Source organism: Pholcus phalangioides, unplaced genomic scaffold, assembly GCF_987345545.1.
Source record: "Pholcus phalangioides strain wild (caught in Gottingen) unplaced genomic scaffold, Ppha-v1.0 ptg000015l_1, whole genome shotgun sequence".
Taxonomy (NCBI): domain Eukaryota; kingdom Metazoa; phylum Arthropoda; class Arachnida; order Araneae; family Pholcidae; genus Pholcus; species Pholcus phalangioides.
Genome location: NW_028301608.1, coordinates 20766724 through 20791722, shown reverse-complemented (window position 1 = coordinate 20791722; position 24999 = coordinate 20766724). Strand labels below are relative to the sequence as shown.

At 37.8% G+C, this 24999-nt stretch overlaps 2 protein-coding genes across 2 annotated transcripts; one reads left to right on the top strand and one right to left on the bottom strand.

Moving 5' to 3' along the window:
- Nucleotides 1–905: 905 nt before the first annotated feature.
- LOC149075656 (ammonium transporter Rh type C-like) lies at nucleotides 906–13171 on the top strand. The gene is made up of 9 exons (XM_089245428.1): nucleotides 906–1110; nucleotides 3495–3681; nucleotides 5862–6012; nucleotides 6167–6314; nucleotides 10097–10260; nucleotides 10490–10627; nucleotides 10742–10875; nucleotides 12462–12658; nucleotides 12886–13171. The coding sequence occupies exons 1-9, from the start codon at nucleotides 930–932 to the stop codon at nucleotides 13029–13031; spliced, it is 1446 nt and encodes a 481-aa protein (XP_089101554.1). The 5' UTR covers nucleotides 906–929; the 3' UTR covers nucleotides 13032–13171.
- Nucleotides 13172–18476: 5305 nt separating this feature from the next.
- Nucleotides 18477–24220, bottom strand: LOC149075655 (protein KRI1 homolog). Its single transcript, XM_089243140.1, has 2 exons — nucleotides 24093–24220; nucleotides 18477–21137 (listed from the first exon to the last, which is right to left on the bottom strand). Exon 2 carries the CDS (start codon nucleotides 21082–21084, stop codon nucleotides 18595–18597), a length of 2490 nt encoding a protein of 829 aa, XP_089099266.1. The 5' UTR covers nucleotides 21085–21137; nucleotides 24093–24220; the 3' UTR covers nucleotides 18477–18594.
- Nucleotides 24221–24999: the final 779 nt, after the last annotated feature.

The following is a 24999-nucleotide window of genomic DNA, read 5'->3' as shown; positions in this document are numbered from 1 at the left end:
TGTATTAAAACAGTTTTTTGAGTGACCTATAATAATTCCACCGGATTTTTTTGTATTTTTGTGCATATTTAAATGAATAGAATCAGTGGTAATTTTTATAAACTTTTTGAAGACGTCACCTTGGGACCCTTTCCTTGTTAGTCGCCGGGAAGCAAAAGTTCCTTCCTTGCCCAGGGCTCCAAAGTGATGCCCTCTACATATATAATTGGATTTTTCATATGATTGATGTATAAATTATATCTTCTTTCAATATAAAAAAAACATTACGAAATTACATGAACGAAAATGAATAGAATGGTAGGCAAAAGGGTTTTAAAAACAAATAGCAATTTTGTGTTAGTGTCGAACTTCGCTAAGAACTCCCCGTGATGATGCATTACTTCGTCATTCATTGCAACCAATGACGGAAGACTATATTTTCCTTTACTCGTATCAATGTAAGGTTTGTTAATATGGTACCCGGTCTATGAATGTGAGCACATAGTCTCTATCTATGTCTGCCACGGTGATTGTCTGTAGATATGAATCAAATGTGTACCCCTTTCGACTCAATATTCTTTGAATTAATTAGATCGGTGTTACCTATCCGCATCAACATTATTGTTTTCAGACATAATTACACATAATGAACGGGTACCGTGTATATCGAATAACTTTTCTTACATCACACACGAGCTTATTATGCGCCCACTTTCATTTAAACAAACAAACGCACACATTTCTACTCGTATATCAATATGAGCGTTCACTTTCTTTTCCCAAATGTTTTTCTGGTATAATTTACGACAGATGTTCTTAAACAGTGTATATTTGTATGTTAAATGGATTAAGGTACTAGACACGAGGACGATGATTACAAAGGATTAACCGCATAAATACTTGCTGTGGCTTTCGTATTTCTCTTTCACAAAATAAAGGGTTTTAGTTGGATGTGCTGCAAAATGAGCTTCAAGGGAAAATTCGCCTTGATTCTAGGCCTGATACAGTTGAGCCTGATTGGTTTGTTTTTTGCGTTTTCCAAGTACGATTACACGGCAAGGCCTTCAATTCAACATGATCACGATGATATCATCAAGGAGAAAAAGGCCTTCAATGATCACTACTTCCCGAGTAAGTTTTTCATACCCAATTCCCGAGTAAAAAAATCTTCACTTTAATTAAAAATCATTACTATATGTACACCATATGATAACTCTTAAATTACCCATTAAAAGTATCAGAGCAGAGCCACGGACACGGTGTTGGGGTCTCAGGTGCATACGGGGACGGATCCGGAGCTCGCTGTTGGGAGGTGTAATTTTACAATTCGTTAAAAAAAAAAAAAAAAAAAAATGTGTCTCCGCATGCAGTGACCATATGCCCCGCATTTTGCCCCCTTTTTTTTCCACGCCACAGTCCCGTTTTTTTTGTTTTTTTTTCCCTCTATCCCGACTTTTTGAAAAAATGCCACAGTTTTACTCGTTTCCAGTTTCGTGAATTTGTTGTTGTTTCATTTGTTTTGCAATATTATTATGTACTATTATTATGTAGATATTCCGAAAATTTCATGAATTATCGCATTTTGCTTGGGGGATATTGATCGGGGTGATCACACAACCCCCCCCCCCCCCCAGATCCACTCCTGGGTGCACAGTAGATCCTCATGGTCACAAGTCTGATGTTACGGTTTCAAAGTAAGGTAACTGGTACACTTATAGTTCCAGCCAGGTAAGGTGCCTCCGCATAACCAGTTTTGATTGATTAACGTGCTGTAATTGAAAGAAATTGCACTGATTGAAAGACATACAATCAATGCAGCTATAAGAGGTAATACCAAGAGTCACCCCGTATGAAACAAGGAGCAAGTGTTGTTTAGTGCCCTCACCTAGCATTTTTCCCAGAACGGTCGAATGAAAGCAAAGGGAAAAGAATTCTGCTTCTCACTTGTCCTGTTACTGTAGCAGTGTAGAGAGAGAGAGAGAGAAAAACGACTTTCAAATAAGTTTCTTAATAAAAAAATCCCCTCGATGTAAATCACATTTACGGGATAAATGCAAGTGATGATGATTCACCGATAAGTGCTGCTTTGAGGATTAAATTATCTGGTATCATTAAGAGCGGTAAAATAATTCTCGACCAAAAAAAGCATAAAAAAATTTCGTCTTTAAAGGTGGGGACATATGGTCTAAAACATTTTGCTCGGTAAGTAGTGGTGGGTCTTGTTCTAAAAAAATCGGGATTATCTCAAGGTTCTCTAGGCTGGAGACAGCACCTCCTAGAGATAGAAAGCCTCCGCAAGGGTTTCCAAGTTCATCTGCAACGTCATTAAGACTACCTACCCATCAAGTTTTCCACAATTTGAACCACGGTATCCTATTTCGTTTCTTCTTATATTGGCGTAAAATCTTCCTGCTTGGCTCACAAATATCGCATGGTAATTGGATGTGAGGCATAGAAATCATCAATTCTGAGCCCGATCATTTTCCACACAACGATGATATTGGCACGAGCAGGAGATTTTTTTCCCCTGAATATTCTGAGGGAAAATGGAATACTTACTGACATCACGAGCAGCGTGCGGAGGCCTTCTATCTCCAGGAGGTGATGCTGGAGCCCCGTTAGCCTCCCAGCAGAGTTGCCTTTTGGCGCCACACACGAGGCTTTGCAACCGGGTGGCAGGTAAGCTCGAGCAGTCCAAATTTGAAGTATAGATGGCAGCACTAATAATTCACAAGCAACACTAGATACGCGCTCAGTGTGTTAGGTAAACACCTTCTATAGCAGAAGGTCTCCGCGCTAAGCTTTTACGTCACTGAAGATGTCCATTTCACCCGTAGCCATTGGATATAGCAGTCCGACGTGCGCGAAATCTTTACCGTTTTTTGCAGTATATTCAATTTAATTGCGAGCCGATCTTCCCATTAAAAATTCTTGCCACAGAGAGCAACAGGCCTACAAACAGCACAAAATTCAATCATAACGCATCACTTACTTCACTTATGCAATATAGATGGCAGCACTGAAAAATCACAACACTACATATGCACTCAGACTGTTAGGTACACACACAGTTACAACTCACTAGGTAGTAAATCGCCCATAAATAGTGATAGACCGGAGTTGTGCTCGGTTTGAAAGAAAGAAGTGACTTCAAGAGCTTCGCGCGGAGGCTTTCTGTTACACAAGGTGTTGGTCAGGTCCGCACACACGAACACACTTCCGGCACAACCCACTTGGTAGTAAATTGCTGCTAGCCATAAATCGGTGTTGTGCTAGGTTTGAAAGAAAGAAAAGAAGTATTTGTGAGGCCAAGTACACTCTCAGACGTCATTTAGAAATCAAAACCTCCAAGAGAAAAGCTTTCGCCAAGTCCGCACGCTCAAGTCTAAAACACTTCCGATGTCGCGAGTCTAAAAACTCGCTCGGAACCGGCATTTTCGTGTCCAGAATCAGGCCCTCCATATGTGTGATAGATATTTTCTTTTTGCTAATCTGAATTTTCCTTTTCCTAAAAGTTTTCCAGAACATCCACGCCATGGTTTTCTTCGGAATCGGTTTTCTTCTGACTTTCATAAGGAAATACGGCTATACGGGTCTATCGATGAACATGCTGTTGGCCGCTCTATCCATACAGGTGTCCTTGCTGATGCAGAATCTATGGCGAGAAGATGACGATCGGATGGCGGGAATGGATTTCAAGAGGTTAGTTTTCTCTACCCCTCCACATACAAGCTTTTAGCAACATATGTCGATTATCTCTATTTGGTGTACTGGCGGTAAGTTAAAAAGCGTAAAAAAAGAAGGGGAAAGAAAGAAAGAAATAATGGGAAGGACGGTACTACAGTAGATAATAGAGTAGGCCTACACAGCAGATTTCTCTTTCACCCTCACCCCTTTTCTCCGAGTTCTCTTTCTCTCTTGCATATTCGAGTATATAAAGTAGAAAGATTAGCTTCAAGAAACATACATTATAAGTGGGGGAGGAAATTACTCTACAGGGGTATATAAAGAACGGTGGAGGAGACTACTGCATAGGGTTACAACGAAACTTCACAATGATGCGGAAAGAGGGGTACAGAAAACACAAACTGGAATCAATTTCTTGCTGTTGCGTTTGAACGAGATATTTCGCCCGTGATCGTGAAGGAGTTAAACTCACAGACATTCATTACGTACATCATAACTATCTAATGTTGTAGTATCATATACTGAAACGTATATGCATCTTATAAATATTCGTTAGTGTGTGTTGTGTGTGTTACTGCCAAAGTCCGAAGTGCGGGCTGGCCATTTCGTGAAGTGGCCGGAGATCCTTGGCCAAAGCTCGATGGGCTGAAGTAAGATGGCCCGGTAGGAGCCAAATCCATTTTCTTTAATCGCCAACGTCTTATATATTTATAGATAGCAGCTGTGTATGTGTGTGTGTGTGTGTGTGCTGCGCGCGTGTTGGATTAGCTAAAATTATGAAAATAATTGTATGGACATAATTTTTTTTTCTACCAAATTTAGAAAACAAAAAAATAATGTGACTGCGGTTTGATGGGTTGCTATAACTAACGTGGGCTTAATTATCACGAAAAAATACGCCAACTTGACGATGATCCCGAGTCATGTCTTTTGTTCGGAGTTTGGCCGGGTTTAACGTTCGCGAATTGGCCAATTTTGGGCTTTGGCAGTAACTCATATATTATGTGTGGCCCTAGCGTATTCATGATATCAGAAAAATGTGTGTTTCTTGACAGCAGTACAACATAACAGCTGTCATTTGTTTTGCACACTGGAATTGAAAGCGATAAATGCCCGTATCATACATTTCATGTAGAATATAACGTTAAATTATATGATTTTTCCCGATAAAAGACATACCAATTACACAACATATTGTAGGTTCATTTATAGCCAGAAAAAATAATAAAAGAAAATCGTATATTTGCGAGTGGGGAAAACAGTTTAATTGACATCAGCTTGGTAACCGAAAATTTTAAAGTTGTTTTTAATTAGTCTTACAAGGGTCATTTCAATCATTCAGATAAACTAACCAGGACCGGAACTACAGTTTACTATCGTTTACGTACTGGTAAACTGTATACTGTATATTGCATTCGTACTTCTGATGAGATTCAAATCCAGACCCGCAAAGTCGAAGTGGGGAATCGGGACCTAAAAAACCAAAAGGGACGAATCGTAGCAATGAGAGTTATCGGGAAATGCCTCTTTTGCAAGAAAGCTTTAGATCAATTTGAAATTTAGAGCACAAATTGTCTTTATAGCCGGAATTCTCATTTCATGGCTTAATGTGGTTGTAGGTCATTCACGAAATGGTATGCAATTTGTCTCGTAAGACCTACCAAAAAACGAATGCAGAAGATTGTGTATGTCTGGTTAAGTTGAGGTTCTGGTTATGCTGTTTCAACTCAACTTTTCTCCGATTTCGAACACAAATATTTCAGTGGATATTGCACTTGGAAACGTGGCATTTTTTCCTTCTTTTTGGACTCGGGATAGACAGTACAACAATTTTTTGATTGGAAGTTAGAAGACAGGCAGATCGTATAAAAATTTATTTTTTATTTCAATAACCATACAATCAACCCCTGGCAATACCAATGACGTAGCTGAAATTTACGCGTTATTTGGATACTTTTCCTTATTGGAAGTAATCCTCTAGGATCAACGGTTTGCTAGTAATTTGCGGCTGCGAAGAGTTAGCTATGCACATTCTGTAAGCATGTTCAATTACGAAATATCCTGAGGAGATATAAGCTGAAAATATGAACAAAAAACGCATATCGATATTCAGCTCCCATCATTTAATATTGAAAAAACTTATGAAAATTGTTTTTCACACTTACTCTATTATACTTTTTCTCATTAACTCACAGCCTTATTTTGGGTGAATTCGCAGCTGCGAGTGTCCTCATCTCTCTCGGCGGAATTTTCGGAAAAGCCAGCGTTTTGCAGATGGTGTTCTTTGCTATTCTCGAGACAGTATTTTACATAGTCACAGAGCACCTGAGCGTGAAATATTTGCAAGTAAGACACCGTTAATTTTTTTTCTTTTTTGGAATTCCCCGAATTATTTTTCATTCTCCATTTTCAGAGCCTATATATATATATCATTTTTGTACAATAGGAAGTACTAATATTTCATTTCTAACCGTAACTAACAGCTTGTATGTCGTCGTAGGTTTCAGACACCGGTGGTTCCGTATCTCTTCACCTTTTCGCCGCGACATTCGGACTATCAACTGCATTAGCAGTGGATTGGAAGAAGACGGTTCGTGACAACAAGAACGAAACGCCCAGTTATACCTCTAATATATTTTGTTTGCTTGGTAAGTTTATCAAAAATTCATCTTTCAGACTCTGAGGTGGGATGCTGGACATCTCACCAGAGTTCCGACGATACACAAAAACCGACTCTTCCCCGAAATCAGCTTTGTGGTTTGCTGCCTCTGAATTAGTCATTCTTTGACTGATCGGCGTGCCGTTAAGATACAGTTAGAAATATAAAGGAAAACCAAATAGACTTGGATCCAGTATTTCCAGCTTTGTGGGAACACGAGACCACATTTAGAGATATGATCGCCGGGCTAGAGGCGCCTGTAACACTCTCAATGGATGCTTCAGCTTTGGAAGCTATGCTTCTGCCAACCAAAGCCCTCAAAAATGAGCTTCGAGAAGTGAAGAGAGCTCATTCCCTTAAGAGCTTAAGGGATCAGGCTATAGTCAACATCAGCATACGTAACTGGCGCCTTTTTGAACCTGCGGTCTTTACTGCATGTAGTTGAAGCCCCTCAATTTACCTCAAAGGTTTCCGTTTCCTCGGAGAACTCGCCTATGTAAACAAAATCAGCGTCAATCGACTGAACGACCATCATCGTCAGAACTCTAGTTGAGAAAATCAAAAGAACTTATTTATATAGGGTATAAACATACGCATAATTCTTCTTTCACTGTTGACGCAACAATTTAACAGGACATCAACAATCGGGTCGAAATCTTCATGCAACAATATAGAACTGCAGAGCATCTCTAGGATACAACAATAGGATACTACGGTAGAGTCTAAACCAGGGCTGGACAGATCACAAAGAAAGCTAGGCGCCAAAAAATTTTTTTACTCGAAGGAAAGGGTAAAGGAAATAATGCTACTTTTTTTATTTTTCTCAGAGCATAGTGAACCTCTTTCATGTTGGCAGGAATGCTGCTATAAATTCTAAACATTCATCTGCTGCTCTCAGCTTGCAATTTAGTAACTGCACAAAGAAAATTTTAGGCACCAATACCAATTTGTTAATCTCCATGGCAACCTAGCGCCTGGGGCTTTATCCAGCCCTGGCCTAAAGATCGAATTAAATAAATAATTCCTACAATAAAGGAAGGGGATTTCTAAAGATTCCGATAGAGATTCGAGACGAGCATTTTGACATACGACAATACTCTTTATTTACCCCCCCCCCCCTTTCCACGTTCACTGAAAAAATTGTATTATTGACATAGGCGGGAAGTTGAATGTAGATAATCTCCTCCTCCCCCGCGGAAGAGCCTGTATTCGCTTATGCATGTGACATGGGGTATCTGAATATAGCGTCGTCTATAGATTATTATGTCATAATTAGACTATGATACTGCAATGAGAGACATACCCCCCTCCATCCACCATGTAACATATCAAAATGCTCGTCTCGATGATCTCTATCGGAGAATCTGACACTGCGTACCAATTTGGACACTCCCCGTTAGAGGACAAACCTTTCGGTCCCATTGTGTCCGTTACCGAGAAGTTCCACTGTATAATGTAAACAGTATCTGGAACGTCTTTCTGTGGCGTTACTGGTATAATACCCAGCAAGAGAGGTATTTTTCCATAATGCAACCTTGATGACGAATCACATTACAGTAGAATTCAGTACTTTTCATTGACGGATTAATCCTTCGGGAATTTCCATATTTAAATTCATAAAATACATGTATTAGTAATTTCAACATTTAAACTTTAGATCATTTTCACAATAGAAATTTTTTATCTTCATCGTTGTGCAACACATTTTGGGAACAGAGAGAAACGATGTCACTCTCAGGAAGTACGAAAGACTAGTTACCAAGCGGAAATGAAGATGAAATTCAAAGAGAAAATCCATAATATCCCTCTGTGTGAAGAACCTAACCACCAACTCTCACACTATACATTCTCCATGGAGAGAAAACGCCAGTCCTCTGTAGTTTAATGATAGAGCACTCGCTCGAACTGTGGTTCGATTCTCCTCAGAGGCATTGTGAATTTTCTTTCCGAATTTCATCTTCATCTCGCTTGGGAATCAGTCTTTCGCAAATCTCGGAAAATTACTGAGAATGATTTCATGATCATCAGCTCGTATAATCATCTCTATACATTCAACAGAAACTTTTTTTTCTTTTTCTATACTAAAGGTCTCCGGTATTCTCCGTTGTTGACTTTTGTAACCATAATTTCAACACCATCAAAAGTTATAGCGTTTTTCACCCTAAATTTTGCCACATCAGTGAGTTATAGCGGGAGTTTAGTTGTATCTTTTTCCGCCGCACTCTTTGTCCTTCGCATTGTCACAACATTTTAGACACGATTGTTATTATAACGACGAAGGAGTGTTGACAACATATTCCTCTTTGAGATTGACCTTTACAACTGCGTTTCTCATTTATATAAGACATTACATATATTTTTATGAAGATGGATTTGAATGGGATTTATTTTCGCTATCGCGCAGATTCTATTTCACCGACAAATCTTATCGTGTCACTAATCTCTTCTCAGTCATTTATTTCACCACAGAAAACTTTCTGAACAGAGTAGAGAAAAACTCTTTTGCTTCGTATTAAACACACACACACATAAAACAGATAACATGAAATTATGAAGTAAGGGAAAAATAAATATTAAAAATAATCTAATTCATTTTTATGTGGTTTCCTTTGAAACTGTCAGTGAAAAAACAACTTTTTTTTCCCCCCAAATTGTCACAACATGACAGCCGAAAGTAGCATTAGTTCCACATTTCAGCATGGTATAAAGAGGCTTTTTAAACATCTATGTTGTCTTGCAGTGGTTTCAAAATGAGATGTCTTGAGCTCGATCGAGATGTTTTGGCAAAAAAATTGTATTGAAGGTACACTACCCGGCCAAAAAGAAAAAAAGTTATAATTTCCAATGCTTTTTGTTAAATCACTTCTAGCACGAATAAATCACGCACGTGTGACTCGTGAGTTATATCTAAATCCTTATTTTTAGCTTTTTTTTTCCTTTCAAACCGAGCACGACTCCAGTCTATTGCCATGGGCAATTTACTACCGAGTGAGCTGTGCCAGAAGCGTGTATGTGTACCGCAGTCCAAGTGCTACATAGTGTCGTTTCTAATTTTTCAGTGCTGCCATCTATATTTCAGAAGTGAAGGGTAGTGATTGAATATTTGTATCGTTGTAGGACTGTTGCTCTGTGTGGCGAGACCTTTTGACGGGGAGATCGGCTCATATGTTCGAATCGCGAATATCGACTGAGGTTGGATTTGTGCATTTTTAGTCTGAACTAACATCAGTATTTCACCCCCATCCTAAGTGGATCGAGGAAGAGTTGAATAACACAAAACTTTAGTAATTAGTTCCATAGGATCTTGATTAGATTTCGAGTGTCCGAATAATACTTCGGGCTCTATTAGCAAACTTTACACGATTAATTCCGGTTTGTTTCGGTAGTTTGATCCTAGAATGAAGACTAGTCCACGGAGAACCAGAATGTGCACTGATCAATACTCAATTAACTTCATTTTGTTGCTGAACAGTATCGCTGACCCTAGACCAGCCCAACACAAAAACAACCCAAATCATTAAACTTCCTCTTGAGGATCTCACACGAATTAATTTAAGTGGCGGAGCCCCTTAGGTTTTCTTTTTATTTACTAATTTTTTATTTTTCTTAAGCAGCCTCGGAACACAGGTTGGGAACAACAGCGCAAGAGCACTGCGAACGTGAAAAATTTTGGAATTTTCAGGGAACTTACACAACTATACAAAGAGTTCTGAAGTGATGAATTCTGTGTATTCTCTTCTTCTGTTTCTCATAATCTTTATTGCCTGTTAGGAACTATATTTCTGTTCGTCCTGTGGCCCTGTTTCAACTCTGCCCTGGTGACTGGCGATGCCCAGCAAAGAAGCACTATAAATACTTTCTTAGCTCTCCTGGCCAGCTGCGTCTCTGCATTCGCTACCTCCTCTTACGTGGATAAGGAACAGAAGTTCAGCATGGTACAGTGCATCCATTTTTATGTTATACACCTATTTCTTTAGTGGGATTAGGTTTCGAAAGTTGTGAACAGAAATTTCACACTAAAAATTACTTGTTTTTAAATTTCATAACCGTGCGTTTCACCTTATCGATAGCTCTTCGACGAATAAACTGCAGATTATTTACTTTTATAGCGACACAATACGACTGAATTTTGTCACTAATGGTTGCAACCAATTATTTTTCCAGACGCACATACAAAACGCAACACTTGCCGGAGGAGTTGCGATAGGCACAGTAACTGACCTCTTGGTCACACCAGCTGGCGCCCTGGCTATAGGGACATTGGGAGGAATAGTGTCAGTTTTTGGTTACGTATATGCCACGGTATGTAACTTGAAATACGACTTCAAACTATTTTACGTTATCAAATTGAAAATAATAAAACCTATTCTAACTATTATGCAGCATTTTGTAAAAAACATACATCTTTTTTTCCAGCCATTTTTAGCGAATCACTTAAAAATATATGATCCGTGTGGAATCAACAGTCTACACGCAATACCAGGAATATTGTCAGGAATATCAGGAGGCGCTGTTGCAGCCATGGCTTCGAAAGCTACTTATGGAGAAGAGTAAGTGTGTGTGTGAGATCTCAACTTAATTTTTTTTCAAGCACCTTTAAGTTATTGTTCTAAAACTTTTTAATTCGAGATTAATTTTCGAAAACTATTGTGGGAATTGCAGTGTTCACTAGAGGAAACTCCAATGAGCCCGATCAAGTCACACGTGAACGATTTAATGCATCAAAATATTTTACATCCTAGTTCATCTTCAAATCAAGAGGATTTAACCAACACGATTCCCGATCTCTTATGATCATTTCGGGATGTCCAGGAGTAAAAAAAGGATAAGAAAAATTGCAAATAGAAAATTAATGAACATGCTGTTATTATTTAAAAAACATCAAGTTCGAATTGCGTCGAAAGCTCTTTGGAGGGTACTTCAATAGGATAAATTTTTTTCTAGTCTGAAATTTTCCCCTTCACACATTAATTCACCTCCATTACAGGGCTGTGAAACCAAACTTGGTACATTGGCTACTTCAGTCATCATTGCCCCTATTAAAGGAATGTCTTAGAAGCGAAAACTGGCCCTCTCCGTATCAAATGCCTGTTTCCACGTGAAACTTTCATTTGAAAGCAGCATCCATGAGTAATACCATTATATGTCGGTATTTCCGGTCCAGTCCAAAGGCAAATATTTGCCTATTACTATGATAATTCGTTGCTTCGAGTTACCTTGAACGGAATGTAGTCACGCTCGGTGATTTCCAGTTCTAGTGATTCTCTTCTATCCCAGCCTCTTTTCTGTGAGGTACTTGAAGTATTAAAATCAAAATTTATCCTCCTACTGCGATTAAACTTTCACCGCGAAATTGAACAGATGGCCGCAAACCATTGACCTTCGAACAAAGTCTAGACCTGCAGAATTTCGTAGCGCAAAAACCAGTTTTGGGGAGTGACCACGCAAAATCGGCCATTGAAATTGCCCGTACTGAGCTAGTCGCACCGCAAAATTGTGTGGACATGGTACGTCGTATTCAAATGCATCACGCACAGCTATTTTTAGAGCTTCATACGTAAAAGTAAATCCATCACAAAAGTAAAGTTCTTTGAAATACGAGGCCGACGCATCCGCCATTTTTGAGCTAAAGTTCAAAATCGCTATTACCAATAGCTGTTCCCTATCCAATTTTACTCAACGACTTTCGAGACGTTCCTTAGAGCGGCAAATGGTGTTTGCTCAAAGATAGACGACGAGTGAGGCCCGTCATTTAGGGGATGAGGGGGGGGGGGAGAGGGTTGGCTTTTGAAAATACCCTAAAAATGGTATATATACATACAAATATATATATATATATACATACATTGAGTACATGTGCTTTGTCCCCGCCCCCCCAGAAAAAGTTCAAATGACGGCCCTGCGACGAGTCCGTTTTCCTTCATCGGCACCTTGACGTGAAAAAAATCGAAGAAAAGTTCACCTATTATTTCATTATTATAGATTGGCCATTCCCCTCTTGTGATGAGGAAAATAAGAGAATAACGACTCCCTGAATTTTCATTTCATAAGTGAATCAAAACTCGCATAAAAGCGAACACGTAATTTTTTTTTAAACTAAAGGATATGACGAATCAGTCTAATTTTCCCCCAATAGGCTTTATTCAATCTACCCAGCGATGATACCAGTGATTAACATCACAGAATCCGGTGATACATCAAGCTACTACAACAGCAATGTAACACTAGAAGCAAATGACGGTTTTGGTCGCACGCCTCTAATTCAAGCGGGTTTCCAACTGTTGTACATAGCTGTGACGATATTCAACGGAATAGTCACTGGGAGCCTAACAGGTAAGTGTTGGAAGTGCTTGAGGAAAAAAGTTGTTTTTCATTTTATCATTTAACCAAACAGACAAACTAAACTTTTAGTGTACATTTTAATTTAATTATCATATACGCAATTATCTTTTCTGAAACTGTGCATGTTCTTGGCATTAGGGACTATTTAAAGGTAAAGTATTTATAAGACTGAAGTCTTTGGTCTCTGTTTTTACCTCTCTTTTTAACCTCCCTACTAGGTCTTTTGCTCCGTTTGTCATTTTTCGAACCATTGAAAGAAGAAGATGAAATGTACAATGATCAGGTTTTATGGAAGATACCAAAGTCAAAGGTATACGAAGAATACCCGTGCAATAAATGCAATCATCCAACATCGGTTTTCTGACTCTATGGACAAGTTTCTGGAAACTGGTCCACGATTAAATCTCTTAATTCGTTTGTGTTCCCATTGTATAAAACAATTTGTGAGTTACAAAAAATGTATCATACACCAAGCGCTTTAATAAAATATATATTAGTACTTTCAACATAACTCTCAATTATTTCAAGTTCAACATTCAGACCTTTGCCTGGTGACAAAATTTTACAAAACAGGATAAACTTAGTAACACATTGTTTATCAAATAGTTTTGGAAAGGGACAACATTAAAGGATTATACATTAACAGATAGTTTTAGCTTGAACAATTAAACAGAGCTTATAATGTGTTGTGATGTTGGAGAAATCGACTACTCTACTTAACTTTTTTATAACTCCCATGTCTGGCACAATACTAAATTCAAGGGGGAAGGGGAACTCTCTAATTTGACACCACAGGATGACTAAATCTCCTACTTAAATTGACTAATTTGTACTGCATTATCACAACTAATTTTTGAAAACTGCCCACGTGTTAACCCAGGGGTCTTCAAACTTCCAGACACAGCAGACCGAATTGGAACTTTCCACAAAGCCTCCGTGCCACCAACTCATGTAATTTAGTGACATCTTAATAGAAGGCAGTGCTGTCTTAACGAATAGGCCTGCCCTGGGGCCTCGAGAGAAGAGGGGCCTCACAAAAATTAGATTTGGTTGAAATTTTCTGTAATTTACCTGGTAGGTCCTCAGAAAAACCACTTGGCTCGGGGGCCCATGATGCTCTTAAGACGGCCCTGATAGAAGGGGGCCAATTCGGCTTCCAAGTTATACGGGACAAAAATAATTGAAGACATTTATTTGTTCTGAAATTATTTCTTTCATGAATTATTAATTTGAATTAGTTTAGAAAGTTTTTTTTCACTAATTCTGAAAAATATTTGATTAATCACTGATTAAATTAATTAATTACAAGATCAATTTCCATCCGAAATCACTTTGAAAATTCTGTAATTATTTACTGCGGTAATATTCTAAAATTATTTTTCTTCTAAATATATCTTGAAATCATTTCTTTTCAATGGTTTATTTAATTATTCTTTTATTGATTGTGGAAACAGTTTTTATCAGAAATTACGAAATTTTCTCACTGATTTAAGTTTTTTCTCACTAATTCTCCAATTATTTCTTTCATTAATTATGAGTTTTCATCAATTTGTTCCAGAGAATAATTTCTTTCATTTATCCTAGAAATATTCCTTTCATTAATTCCAAAATAATTTCTTTAATTAATTCTAGAATTAATCCTTTTTCAATGTTTTCAGCCATTTTCAGAAAATGATTGGCAAGTCATGTAAAAAAGCTGTGAGGGCCAAATGTTGAAGTCACACTTGTTAACCAGTTTGGGGGGATGATTTCATAGACTTGGAGCTAGTGGGGAAAATGTTGTTAGAGGGAAAGTTGAGAGTGGTTAAGTAGAATCATTCTTTGTTTGTAATGAAATTCTTCACAATCACACATTGTTTAATAAATTAATTCCAAAGATTTTTTCCCAAGCGTGTGCTCGCTATTCGAAGGCCTTTTGAACACTAAATTTATGTTTCATTGTTTTTGCCATTGGTTCATCAATTGATAAGTGTCAAAGATTCTCCTTCACACATTTCTGTAGAGTTGCTTCCCACTGTTTGGAACCTGTGGACTACAAAAAGATCACAGATAAATGTGAATGATTCATGACAAATGTGAGTGAGAGATGGTTGGGAAAGCTATACTGAAATGTTTTAAGTGAGAAGAAAATTTTGATGATTTTAGACAATTACGCTGCTTTTTCATAAATAATATATGTTTCGGCAATCAAAATATGTCTTTTGTGCATAATTTGGGATCTGTCTCATTAGATTAGGGAAACCTTTCATACAAAATTGCAGATCAAAAAATTTTATGAACGTAACAATTTTTAAAAATTGTGAAATAAAATAAAACCTTGCTAACTTGACATCTGCTCAAGTCGACATGTTTTTTTATACCCTAGAGCAAGTCTTCAACGCATGGCCAGCCGAGCATTTTTGAAAAATAGCTACTTTACATAGAAAACATATAAATTCCAAAAAAAGGTAGTTAAAAAGCTCTAGTAATTGAAATCAGTACTGCCTTATTTAGAACTGTGAAGTACCTTTCCAGATTCAATAGTAATGCTGTGCATCTGGTACATCAAAAGAGCCGTCATAACCAATTCGGGGGCCCAGAGACCCATGTTTTTGTTTAGACTACATATTTCGAGAGGCTAAATTCAGCATCCAAAAAGGTATACATACTCACAGAATTTAAAGAACTGCTAAAAAAACACCTTAATGGAAGAAATAATTTTAGAGTTATTAAAAAAAAATAATTTCATAATTTACGAAAATCCATAATTAATGAAAAAAAATAGTTACAGGATTACTGAAAAAAAAGAAATAATTTCAGAACTATTGAGAGTAATTTTCAGAATGGCTAAGATTAATTTCAGAATTGTAGAGTAATTTAAGAATTTCGGAAAGTGATTTCAGAATTGTTAGAAGTTATAATTCATGAGAAAAAAAAAATTAAGAGAATTTTTGAGAGCAATAATTTCATAATCAATGAAAATTTAAAATTAATAAAAAAATAATTTCAGGTTTGTCGGGCGAATTTCAGATTTGAGGATGATGTCACTCTCCGCTATCCATACAAAGGTTTTCAACAGCTGGCTGATGCAAACATATATTTTAGAAAGAGAGAAAATTCAACCGCAGCTGTTGAAAACCTTTCTATGGATAGTAGAGAGTGACATTATCCTTGGATAAGTCGCCATCTGGTGCCATTGTAAGCAATTGTGAGCTTTGGCCTGAGTTAAGTCTGACTGTCTATGAACGGTCCCATTCAGTGCGCACGAGCTCCAAGGAAAGATTGAGAAATTTGTTGCCTCTGCAGTCTAGTGGTCTATGGCGATCACCCAGAAAGTGAAAGGATGTGGGTTCGATTCCCGCAGGGGCAGTTGAATTTTCTCTCTTTTCAAATTATATCTTCACATCAGCCAGCTGTTAAAAACCTTTAAATTTCAGATTTACAATAAAACAAATTAACTAAAATGAATTGATGAATGAAACAAATTAATTGAATAATGAATGAATTAATTAATGAAAATAAATTATTTTAAAATAAAAATTCAAATTTAATGAAATAAATAAATTTGGAGTAAATCAGAGTGTTCAATAATTTGAGGAACCCCCATTTAATAATCAAGAATACTGTGGTATGACCCCGCGGGCTTTGCGGAAAGTTTAATTTGGTCTCGCAACATCTGAGAGGTTGAAGACCTCTGCCTGTTTTAGGGGGGTGTTGAGTTATCAAGGTTTTACACTGTATTAAAATATTAGAGTAAATTTAAATAAAATAAAAACTATTGTTTGTTTGGGATATATAAAGACAATATCATACAAAAAATTTATAAATACCATGAAACCTGTCTGACGGACACTGTATGATGGACCTGTCTTAAACGGAATCAAAATATAGTCTGTTCATTGACTAGTGCTTTTATTTTCACCTTTATATAACGGAATATTATTTCAGTCTATTGACGTTCCATTTCATACAGGTTTCACTGTATTAGTAATCAATGCCCGTATAATAGTACAACTGAATATACAGGGTGTTTGTAAACTGACGAAAGATGTCACTCTTTCTTGTTAATACGACAGATATGGAAAACTGGCTGAGAGGAGATATTGATGTTTCAGGAAAGGGAATTTTTCCTTTCCTGAAACATCAATTATCTCCTCACTTAGCCAGTTTTCCATATCTGTCATGTTTGTAAAGTGTTTAGAAAAAAATTGGATGGGGTGACAGTACCCATCTCAAGACGAACAATATTTACAGCGGAATCTATGGTAGCAATCAACTCAGAGTGTCAGAAAAGCCTATAAAAATTTTCCATGTAGAGTTTCAATGCTGACAATTGAAAAAAAAAAAACCCCAGACACAATAAAATCATAAGTTGCACAATTTTGTGCAGGTTGGCAAAAGACTCAAAGGAGATGCTCAGAGTGACAACCAATGGCATCGTTGCATGGTCCACATAGACGAATGAAAGACTGCCGGCACATCTCCTCATGCACTCCTGGTGTGATATTGATCCTGTCAGCTGCAACAAGGACTCTTGCAACAAGATCTTTCGCAGAGTCAACAAGTGTCTTGTACACCAATGCTTCTTTCATGTGCCCTCGCCAAAAAGAAGTGCAGTGGATTTAGGTCTGTTGAGCTTAAAGGCCATGTCACAGGCCCACCATGTGCATGCAGTCCACTGTCCAGCATATCTGACACTCAGAACAAGTTGAGCAGCAGTGCTAGTGTCCCCAGCATGACCCAATTCAACACAGTACAGGGCTCACATCTCTCGTGGGACAGAGCCCGGGCCATGCCTGGTTCTTCAGTGCTAAAGCATGCTGGAGCTACATCATGCAAGAAACCACACATCACTCTGTGCAGGGCCGCTCTTACCAGACGCAGGGCAAGGTTCGTCTCAACAATTCCAAGCCACTGAAAATGGTCAGGATTTTCCTTTACCCCGATTTTATACATTTTGTGGGGGAGAGGAATCATCATCCACTATTTCAGAATATACAGGAATGCTGAGATATGCATAGAAAAAATTTTAAATGCACAATTGAATTTGAATTGTAAATTAACACAAAAATTTATGAAAATTCAGCACTGAGGGTAATATTAAACTAATGAGGGAAAAACAAGTCCCTAAACTAATGAAAATTTTAGAATTGATTAATTAAAAATAATTGAAAGAAATTATTCCAGCACCAATGAAAATTCCGAATTAATGAAAGAAATAATTACAGAGTGGATGAAATTTCAGAATAAATGGAAGAAAAAACTCTAGAATTGAAGAAAGAAATAATTTGATGATTAATTAAAACAATGATTCCCTAGAATTGATTAAAATTCACAATTAGTGAAAGAAATAATTCTTCAAGGAATTATTTTCCATAATTGATGAAAGAAATATTTCCAGAATTCAGAATTAATGGTATAAAAAAACTCATAATTAATGAAAACTCAGAATTGATGCAAGACAAATATCAGAATTAGTGAAAGCTTTCAAAATTTACAGTGTTACAGCAACAAGTACAAAAGTTACAAAATTACAGCAAGTGTGAGGCCTCACAAAGGGCAGAGCCCTGTGAGATTGTCGCAAACCCCCTAACTGTCGAAAATCCCGTTTTCTTCAGCAGAGCAGAAATGCTGTCAGAAGTGGAAACTTGCACTTGTTGGGCATGTTTTTAAGTTCCGCTTTTCTGACACTCTTGAGTGGATTGTGACCATAGGTTTCATCGTAAAATTGTTTGTCATGGTGGGAACTAACTACTAGTTTTTTCTGAACGGATTACGAACACCCTGCATTAATTACCTTGTTAATTTTTGAGCATATTAAATTATTGCATTTGATTCAAATTCCAGGAAAACTCGTCCAGAAAGAAAGAAAAAATCACAGTGAACTTTGAATTTATATTAGAGATATGAAGATGTTTTTTATATTACAAACATCACCATTAAGATATTCAAGTCTGTTTGTTGCCATATATGAGACGGTTTTTGAACTTCTTTGGATTGATGCCGTACATCTTTAGACGGGAATCAGGGATCAATAACCTCTTATCAGTGCTCGCATTATTCTTCAAAGAGTTGAACATCTCGTTATTATTTGAAGCATTTGGATTTTTCCAATTGTTTCTTTTCCTCTTGATTTTTCTTTTTTCTGATTTATTTTCATCACTAGGATGCAAAGCCAGAGATGGCTGAAGTTTCTCTGACACACCAGAGTTTCTGGAGACAGACACATCACGTTCTGATATAGATTTGAACTGTTCGCCATTATTCAAAGAAGATGCAGATGGATCATCTTTAGTCTGTTTCTTTCTCTTCTTGCATTCAAAATTTTTGCTGATCATACTTTCCTCAGTATGCTCTAAAGTTTCCATGTCTAGTGACAAGTCTTTCCCTGTGGTCTTGTTTTTCTCAGAAGCCATGGTTTCTAGGACATCCAGCTTGCGTTTGCGATTTCTTTTCTTATGCTTTTTGTTTCCTTCTGACATCATTTCATTCACATCATCATTTACACACTCTGATTGATCAGTGTTTGCTGATGACTTATTATCTCCCAAAGAATCGCCATTATTAACATGGTGATTTCCTCCCTCTGCATTTGCTTCGGTAGCAGATTTCTTCTTCTTTCGTTTTTTCTTCTTTTTTGATGCATCAGGCGATGGATTCTGCTGTGTTTCTTCTTCACTGTCATTCTTTCCCTCCAGTTGCGCAAAGTAATTGAGAAAGATCTTGCGTTTCTTTTGCACGTTCCAAGACTTTTTTTTAAATGCTTGTACATCATACCACTCTTCATCTTCCTTTCGGTAACCACACACTTTCTTCATCGAGCACCACTGATTCAATTCTTTATCTTTTGATGCCCATATTTCTTCAGGCATCAATCCGAAGTTATTTGGAACTACACTGTGATACTTAAAACGAACAGGAAGATCTCCAATTACATCTTCACAGTCCAACTTATAATATTCGTTAATGTACTTATCATATTTTCCTGAGGAGCCGTCAAATACTGGTTTTGATTTTTCTACCATTTCAGCAAACTTTGACTTCCTTCTGTGTCTTTTATTTTTTTTCGTACTTGAGTCCAGCATTTGCTGCTGGAAAGCAGTCTTGGGGTCATAATCCGCATCCATATTGAAGTCTGGATCTTCACAGTGAGGAGCATAATAATCATCATTCATCTGATAGTCACTGTCAGCATTATCCCCAGTCCAATTGTCCCAGTTTTCACACTTGTCTAGCTCCTCATCAAAACCAAACTGTGGTTTTGTAGACTCCTCGACATCATAATAATTATCACTGAACATTTTCTGCATTTTTCTATCATGCTCATCAGGATCAAAATCACCTTCCACATCAAGGTCGTTAAATGCCAGCTGCTCATTTCCAACAGTCTCTCGAATTTTGTTAAGCTTTTCTTCTATTTCTTTCCTTTTAAGTGCCTTCAACTGCCTTATTTCTTCCCTTTTCTGTTCTTTCTCCCGTTTTTTTCGCTCTTGGTAATCTTCCCTCTTTTGCTTTCGCTTGTTATCTTTCCTTCGAAGAGACTCTGCAACTGTCCTTGGATACTTCTTGATGAACTCTTCGTCAGGTTCCTCAAACCTGAAGTTATATTTGTGTTCAAAAATCTCTTGTTTCTCAAGAAGCTGTTCGTCTTCACTCAGGGTGCCAGTAATCTCATCATAGGTTGGAATTTCTTCATCGTCACTGTCCTCATCTAAATACTTCTTGTTCAAGATGTAGTCTTTCAGAAACCTTTCATCTTCATCCAGTTCTGGATCATTCCAATATTTGCGCAAGAAAGTAAGTTCAGATTTTTCTTTCTTTTCAATATCGTCTTTTTGACCTTTTAACCATTCAATGTAATCCAACTCCTCCTCTTCTTTCTTCTTTTGGTCTTTCTGGCGAATTTTGAGCAATTCCTCTTTTCCATCATCGTCACCATCAGAGTCAAAATCCTGAAGGGCAACTTGGAAGCTCTTCTTTATTTCTTCTTGTTCTTTATCATAAGTTGACTGATACTCGTCGAAATTTGCTCCTCCGTCATCACTTTCACTAAGTTCACCATTTGTTTTCAAAAGCATTTCGCGCTCATAATCTTTAGGATACAATGGCTTAGCCTTCTTTTCTTTCGCTTTCTTTTTTGGGGTGACTTCGTTCTCAAAGAAACGAACTTTCTCATCATAAATTTGTGGGTCTTTGCTCTTCAAGAGACTGAGAGTTTTGAGAAAGTCTTTTTCGATGATGGGGGTTTCTTCATCACTCTCTGATGAGCTACTTGTATCGACATCGCTGCCATATTTGTCTTTCAGTTTCTGTAACTCTTCACCAGAGCGCCATTTGTCATATGCTGTAGCATAACTATTATTTATATTGAAGCCACCTTCTGTATCTGACGAGGAGTCATCAAGCAATTTTGGCTTTGTAACCTTGCTTTTAGCCATGGTTATATTTAGATCATGCTACTTTCTGGCAACCAACTAAAATTTCAGTGAGCCTGCAAGTACAAATAATTCTAATAAGTCTGCGTAAATAAGATACAAGAATACAAAATAAATACATTAGTACCTTACTAATCTGAAAACCAACATAATCCAAATAGCTCTTAAAAAAAGATGTGCGTGAGAAAATCAACAACAGAAAGAAACAAATGCTAATAAATTCTGCATTGTAACATGTTACATTTACAAGATATACAGAAGACTGGATGTTGTGAAGATATTTATTATTTGAGATGTTAATTTTTTAAGGAAGGAAAAAACTCATCTCTGCCTCTACCGGGAGTCGAACCCGGGTCCCTCGATTGCCGGATGAGTGCTCTGACCACTAAGCTGCAGAGGAGATAGAGATTTTCCTTCGCTCAAGCGTATATATGCCAAACAGAACCAATAGAACCATATATACGCTCTAGCGAAGGAAAATCTCTATCTCCTCTGTAGCTTAGTGGTCAGAGCACTCGTCCGGCAATCAAGAGACCCGGGTTCGACTCCCGGTAGAGGCAGAGATGAGTTTTTTCCTTCCTTAAAAAATTAACATCTCAAATAATAAATATCTTCACAACATCCAGTCTTCTGTATATCTTGTATTAACAAGTGGAGAGCGACATTCATGTCATATGTTACATTTAACACATGGACAATGAATACATGATCATACTTCATTAATAGCAACCAGGATATTTTCAAAACTCTCATTTGGTAACACTACAGTGTAAAATTACAAAATTAACAATTGTATTACGAAAATATTATCACACTACTTCTACACAGAGGTGCAAACATTGGGATGGGAGCCATGATTGACAGATGTCCCATATATATGTGATTGAAGGACGTATGCCATGAAAGGTGAGATGTGTTATGATATATACTCATAAATTACTGGGGGAAGGGGACTTAAGTATTCTTAGTATCATATTAATGTCTACGCTTCTGCAAAAACTCGACCTTCGGTTTACGAACTTACTACATGTAATTCATTCCAGAAGTCAGTTCGTAAACCGAATTGTTCAGAAACAATTCAGATTTCCTGTGGGTTTCCCCCCCCCCCCATAGAAATCAATGTAAAATTGATTAATTCATTCCAAGGACTACAAATATTTCTAGCGTGAATTTTAACAGCAGTGTTTTGTGCTCAAGTGCATAACGTAAAACTGATTGAAATCACGAGATTAACACTGAAAATAGCTTTCCCTAGAAGAGACAATCCAAACCTTACAAGGTAATAGGCTTATATCCCATATTGGAGAAAAAGGGGAGCCCATGTCTGGTTTCTTTAATAAAGTAAAACCTCTCTTTTTTGGCATCAACAGGAGACAAAAAAATTTGTCTGTAAAAGAGAGGGGTTTTACTGTATCATCTACAATCTCAGTATTCAAGTTCACAAAATTTCTGCCGGCAAAGCAATCTGGCCACAATTCCTTCAAAACTCAATTCATATTAAGCCATTTGCTGCCAATCAATATAATCAGTATTAACATGGTGCAGTAATACTGATCCATGTTAATCAATGTAGTGCAGTATTAACATGGGGAAAATATAACAATGAAATAAAAAATTCCTGGCACAATATCCAAAGTATCTAGAAAAAGTTAAATTGGAAAAATATAGGCTTCTATTTCACTGCATAAGCAAAAACTGGGTCAAACGGACGTACCGAAAGTCTTTTTTCAGGACAGGGCAAAAATTAGTGAAAAACGGGGACATCTGGCTACCCTAGACCATTCCTTCCTTATTCACGCTCTGTAGCATGATGCACTGTGACGTAAAGGTACACATAGTAGGTTCTCTTTAACTTTAGCAAATGCCCCCCCCCCCCCAGGTGGCAGCAGTAGCAAGATTGATATGATTTTTTTTATTTAACTTCTAATAATTTACTCATCTTTTTCCTCCTTACACTTGTTCATTCTAATACTAAATATTCAATTGCTACTTTTCACTAACATCCAGTAAGAACAATCATTGTTGGCTTCTTGGATTATCTGTGGTTTTTGTTTTTTTGTGATGACAGATACAAAAAAAACGTAATCTTGCTACTGTTACCACCTGGGGAGGAGGCATTTACTGAAGTTGGGAGAGGGGGTAATATGCCTCTGCTACAGAGCGTTAATAAGGAGGGAATGGTTATGTCTCCAGTGGAGTATATTGATAGTGCGCTTACCGTGATTGCAAAGAGGACTGGGTTAGATTACCGTCTGAGACTAGTAGACTTTTCTTTCTGAGTTCACCTCGGCATAAATATCCAGGAAAAAAAGTTTCTTGAGTGCCTTGCAGTTAATTTATAGATTCCCTCAAGTGAACAGCGGGACACTTTCACATGGGATACAGAAATTTCACCTCCAACATTTTGCCATTGGTGTTTCATCCCTTAGCATTTCACCCTCAATGCATTTCCCCATCTGACATTTCACTAGCCCTGACTGTATGAGTGACTAAGTGATTGAATCAACTCCCCCACCCCCCTCCCCTCACTTGTGCACTTAACCCTTTAATTGATTATTCACATGGTCACACATAGTCATTCACCAACCCACTTAGTCAGTCTTACGGTCATTCAGTCATACTGTCACTTATCTGGTCAGTTTTACGGTCATTTATTCACTCACTTGGTCACTCACGGTCACATAGCCAGGGCAGTCAGTGCCAGGAGCAAAATGTCGGAGGCGAAATTTCCGTAAATCCTTTCAGATCACCCGAGTAACTCTTAGTGCATTTCTGGATCACTCAAGTCACCAGCGGTACACTTTCGGATCACCCGAGGGATTCGAAACACATTTCCAGATAACTCAAGTGGCCCTCGACGGTTGGTTTCTAAACCAATGAAGTGGCCCGCACCCCCAAAAAAAGCTCGGCCACCCTTGATATCTAATATAGTTGGTCCGTTGCTCATTAACGTTACGTTATACATATAAACACGATTTGTGAACAGCCCGATTAATTTTTATCATGCTTACTCTTCACTGATGTGGCAGATCTCTCAGTTTATCATGAAATGAAGATTGAAAACATGCACCTCGGTACAATAATCAATAGTAAACAAACATGGAAACACGTTTTGCTAACTTTTCGCCACGCATCCTTTGCACGACGAGGACTTTCCACCTCACCATGCATTTCATGCAAAAGTGTTCGAGCATATGAAAATCATCTGGCCGATGACCATAAGTGCCATTTTTACATACGGGACTGCTCCTGAATCGGTTTAAAATTAAAACTTATGCTGCCTTTAATAAAGTAATATGGAAACTACAAAAACCGTTGTCTGGAAGAAGAAAAAAAAAATGAAGAAATAAAAAATAACATATATCATATTCACGTCGCGCCCATCTTTTCCCACACGAGAGAGCATGGGCGGAGATACGGGGGGGGGGGGTTGACTGATCTAATGTACGTGATCATCATCGTGCCCCCTCCCCTCCAGCAATAATGACTGTGCGCCCCCCCCCACACTTCCAAGTCTATGTTCGCCTATGCGAGAGAGTGGGTGCAGTGCCGTTCGAACCTTAGGTTCTTGTTTTAGCTTTCAGCGACCTTTTTTCAAGCAGTTGATAGATCGTGATAGATCATACATGGTACGCGGGCAGGGCCGGTTCTAAACATTTTTTCAAATGAGAGCGAATGATATTTTGGAGTTAAAATATCACCCTTTCCCCTTCAGTTGGTGCCCTAAAAAGTCGGCCCCCTTTCAGTTGACGCTTTCTGGGTCCGCCCAGTTCGCAGGATTCAAGATCCAGCCATGCCCACAGACCAAATGTGACCCTCAGTTTGATCTGATGTGGCCGTGACTTCAAACCTAATTATGTAAAAATGAACTATAAGTGACACATTACACTATTACAGACCCGTAGTACAGTTCCTCAT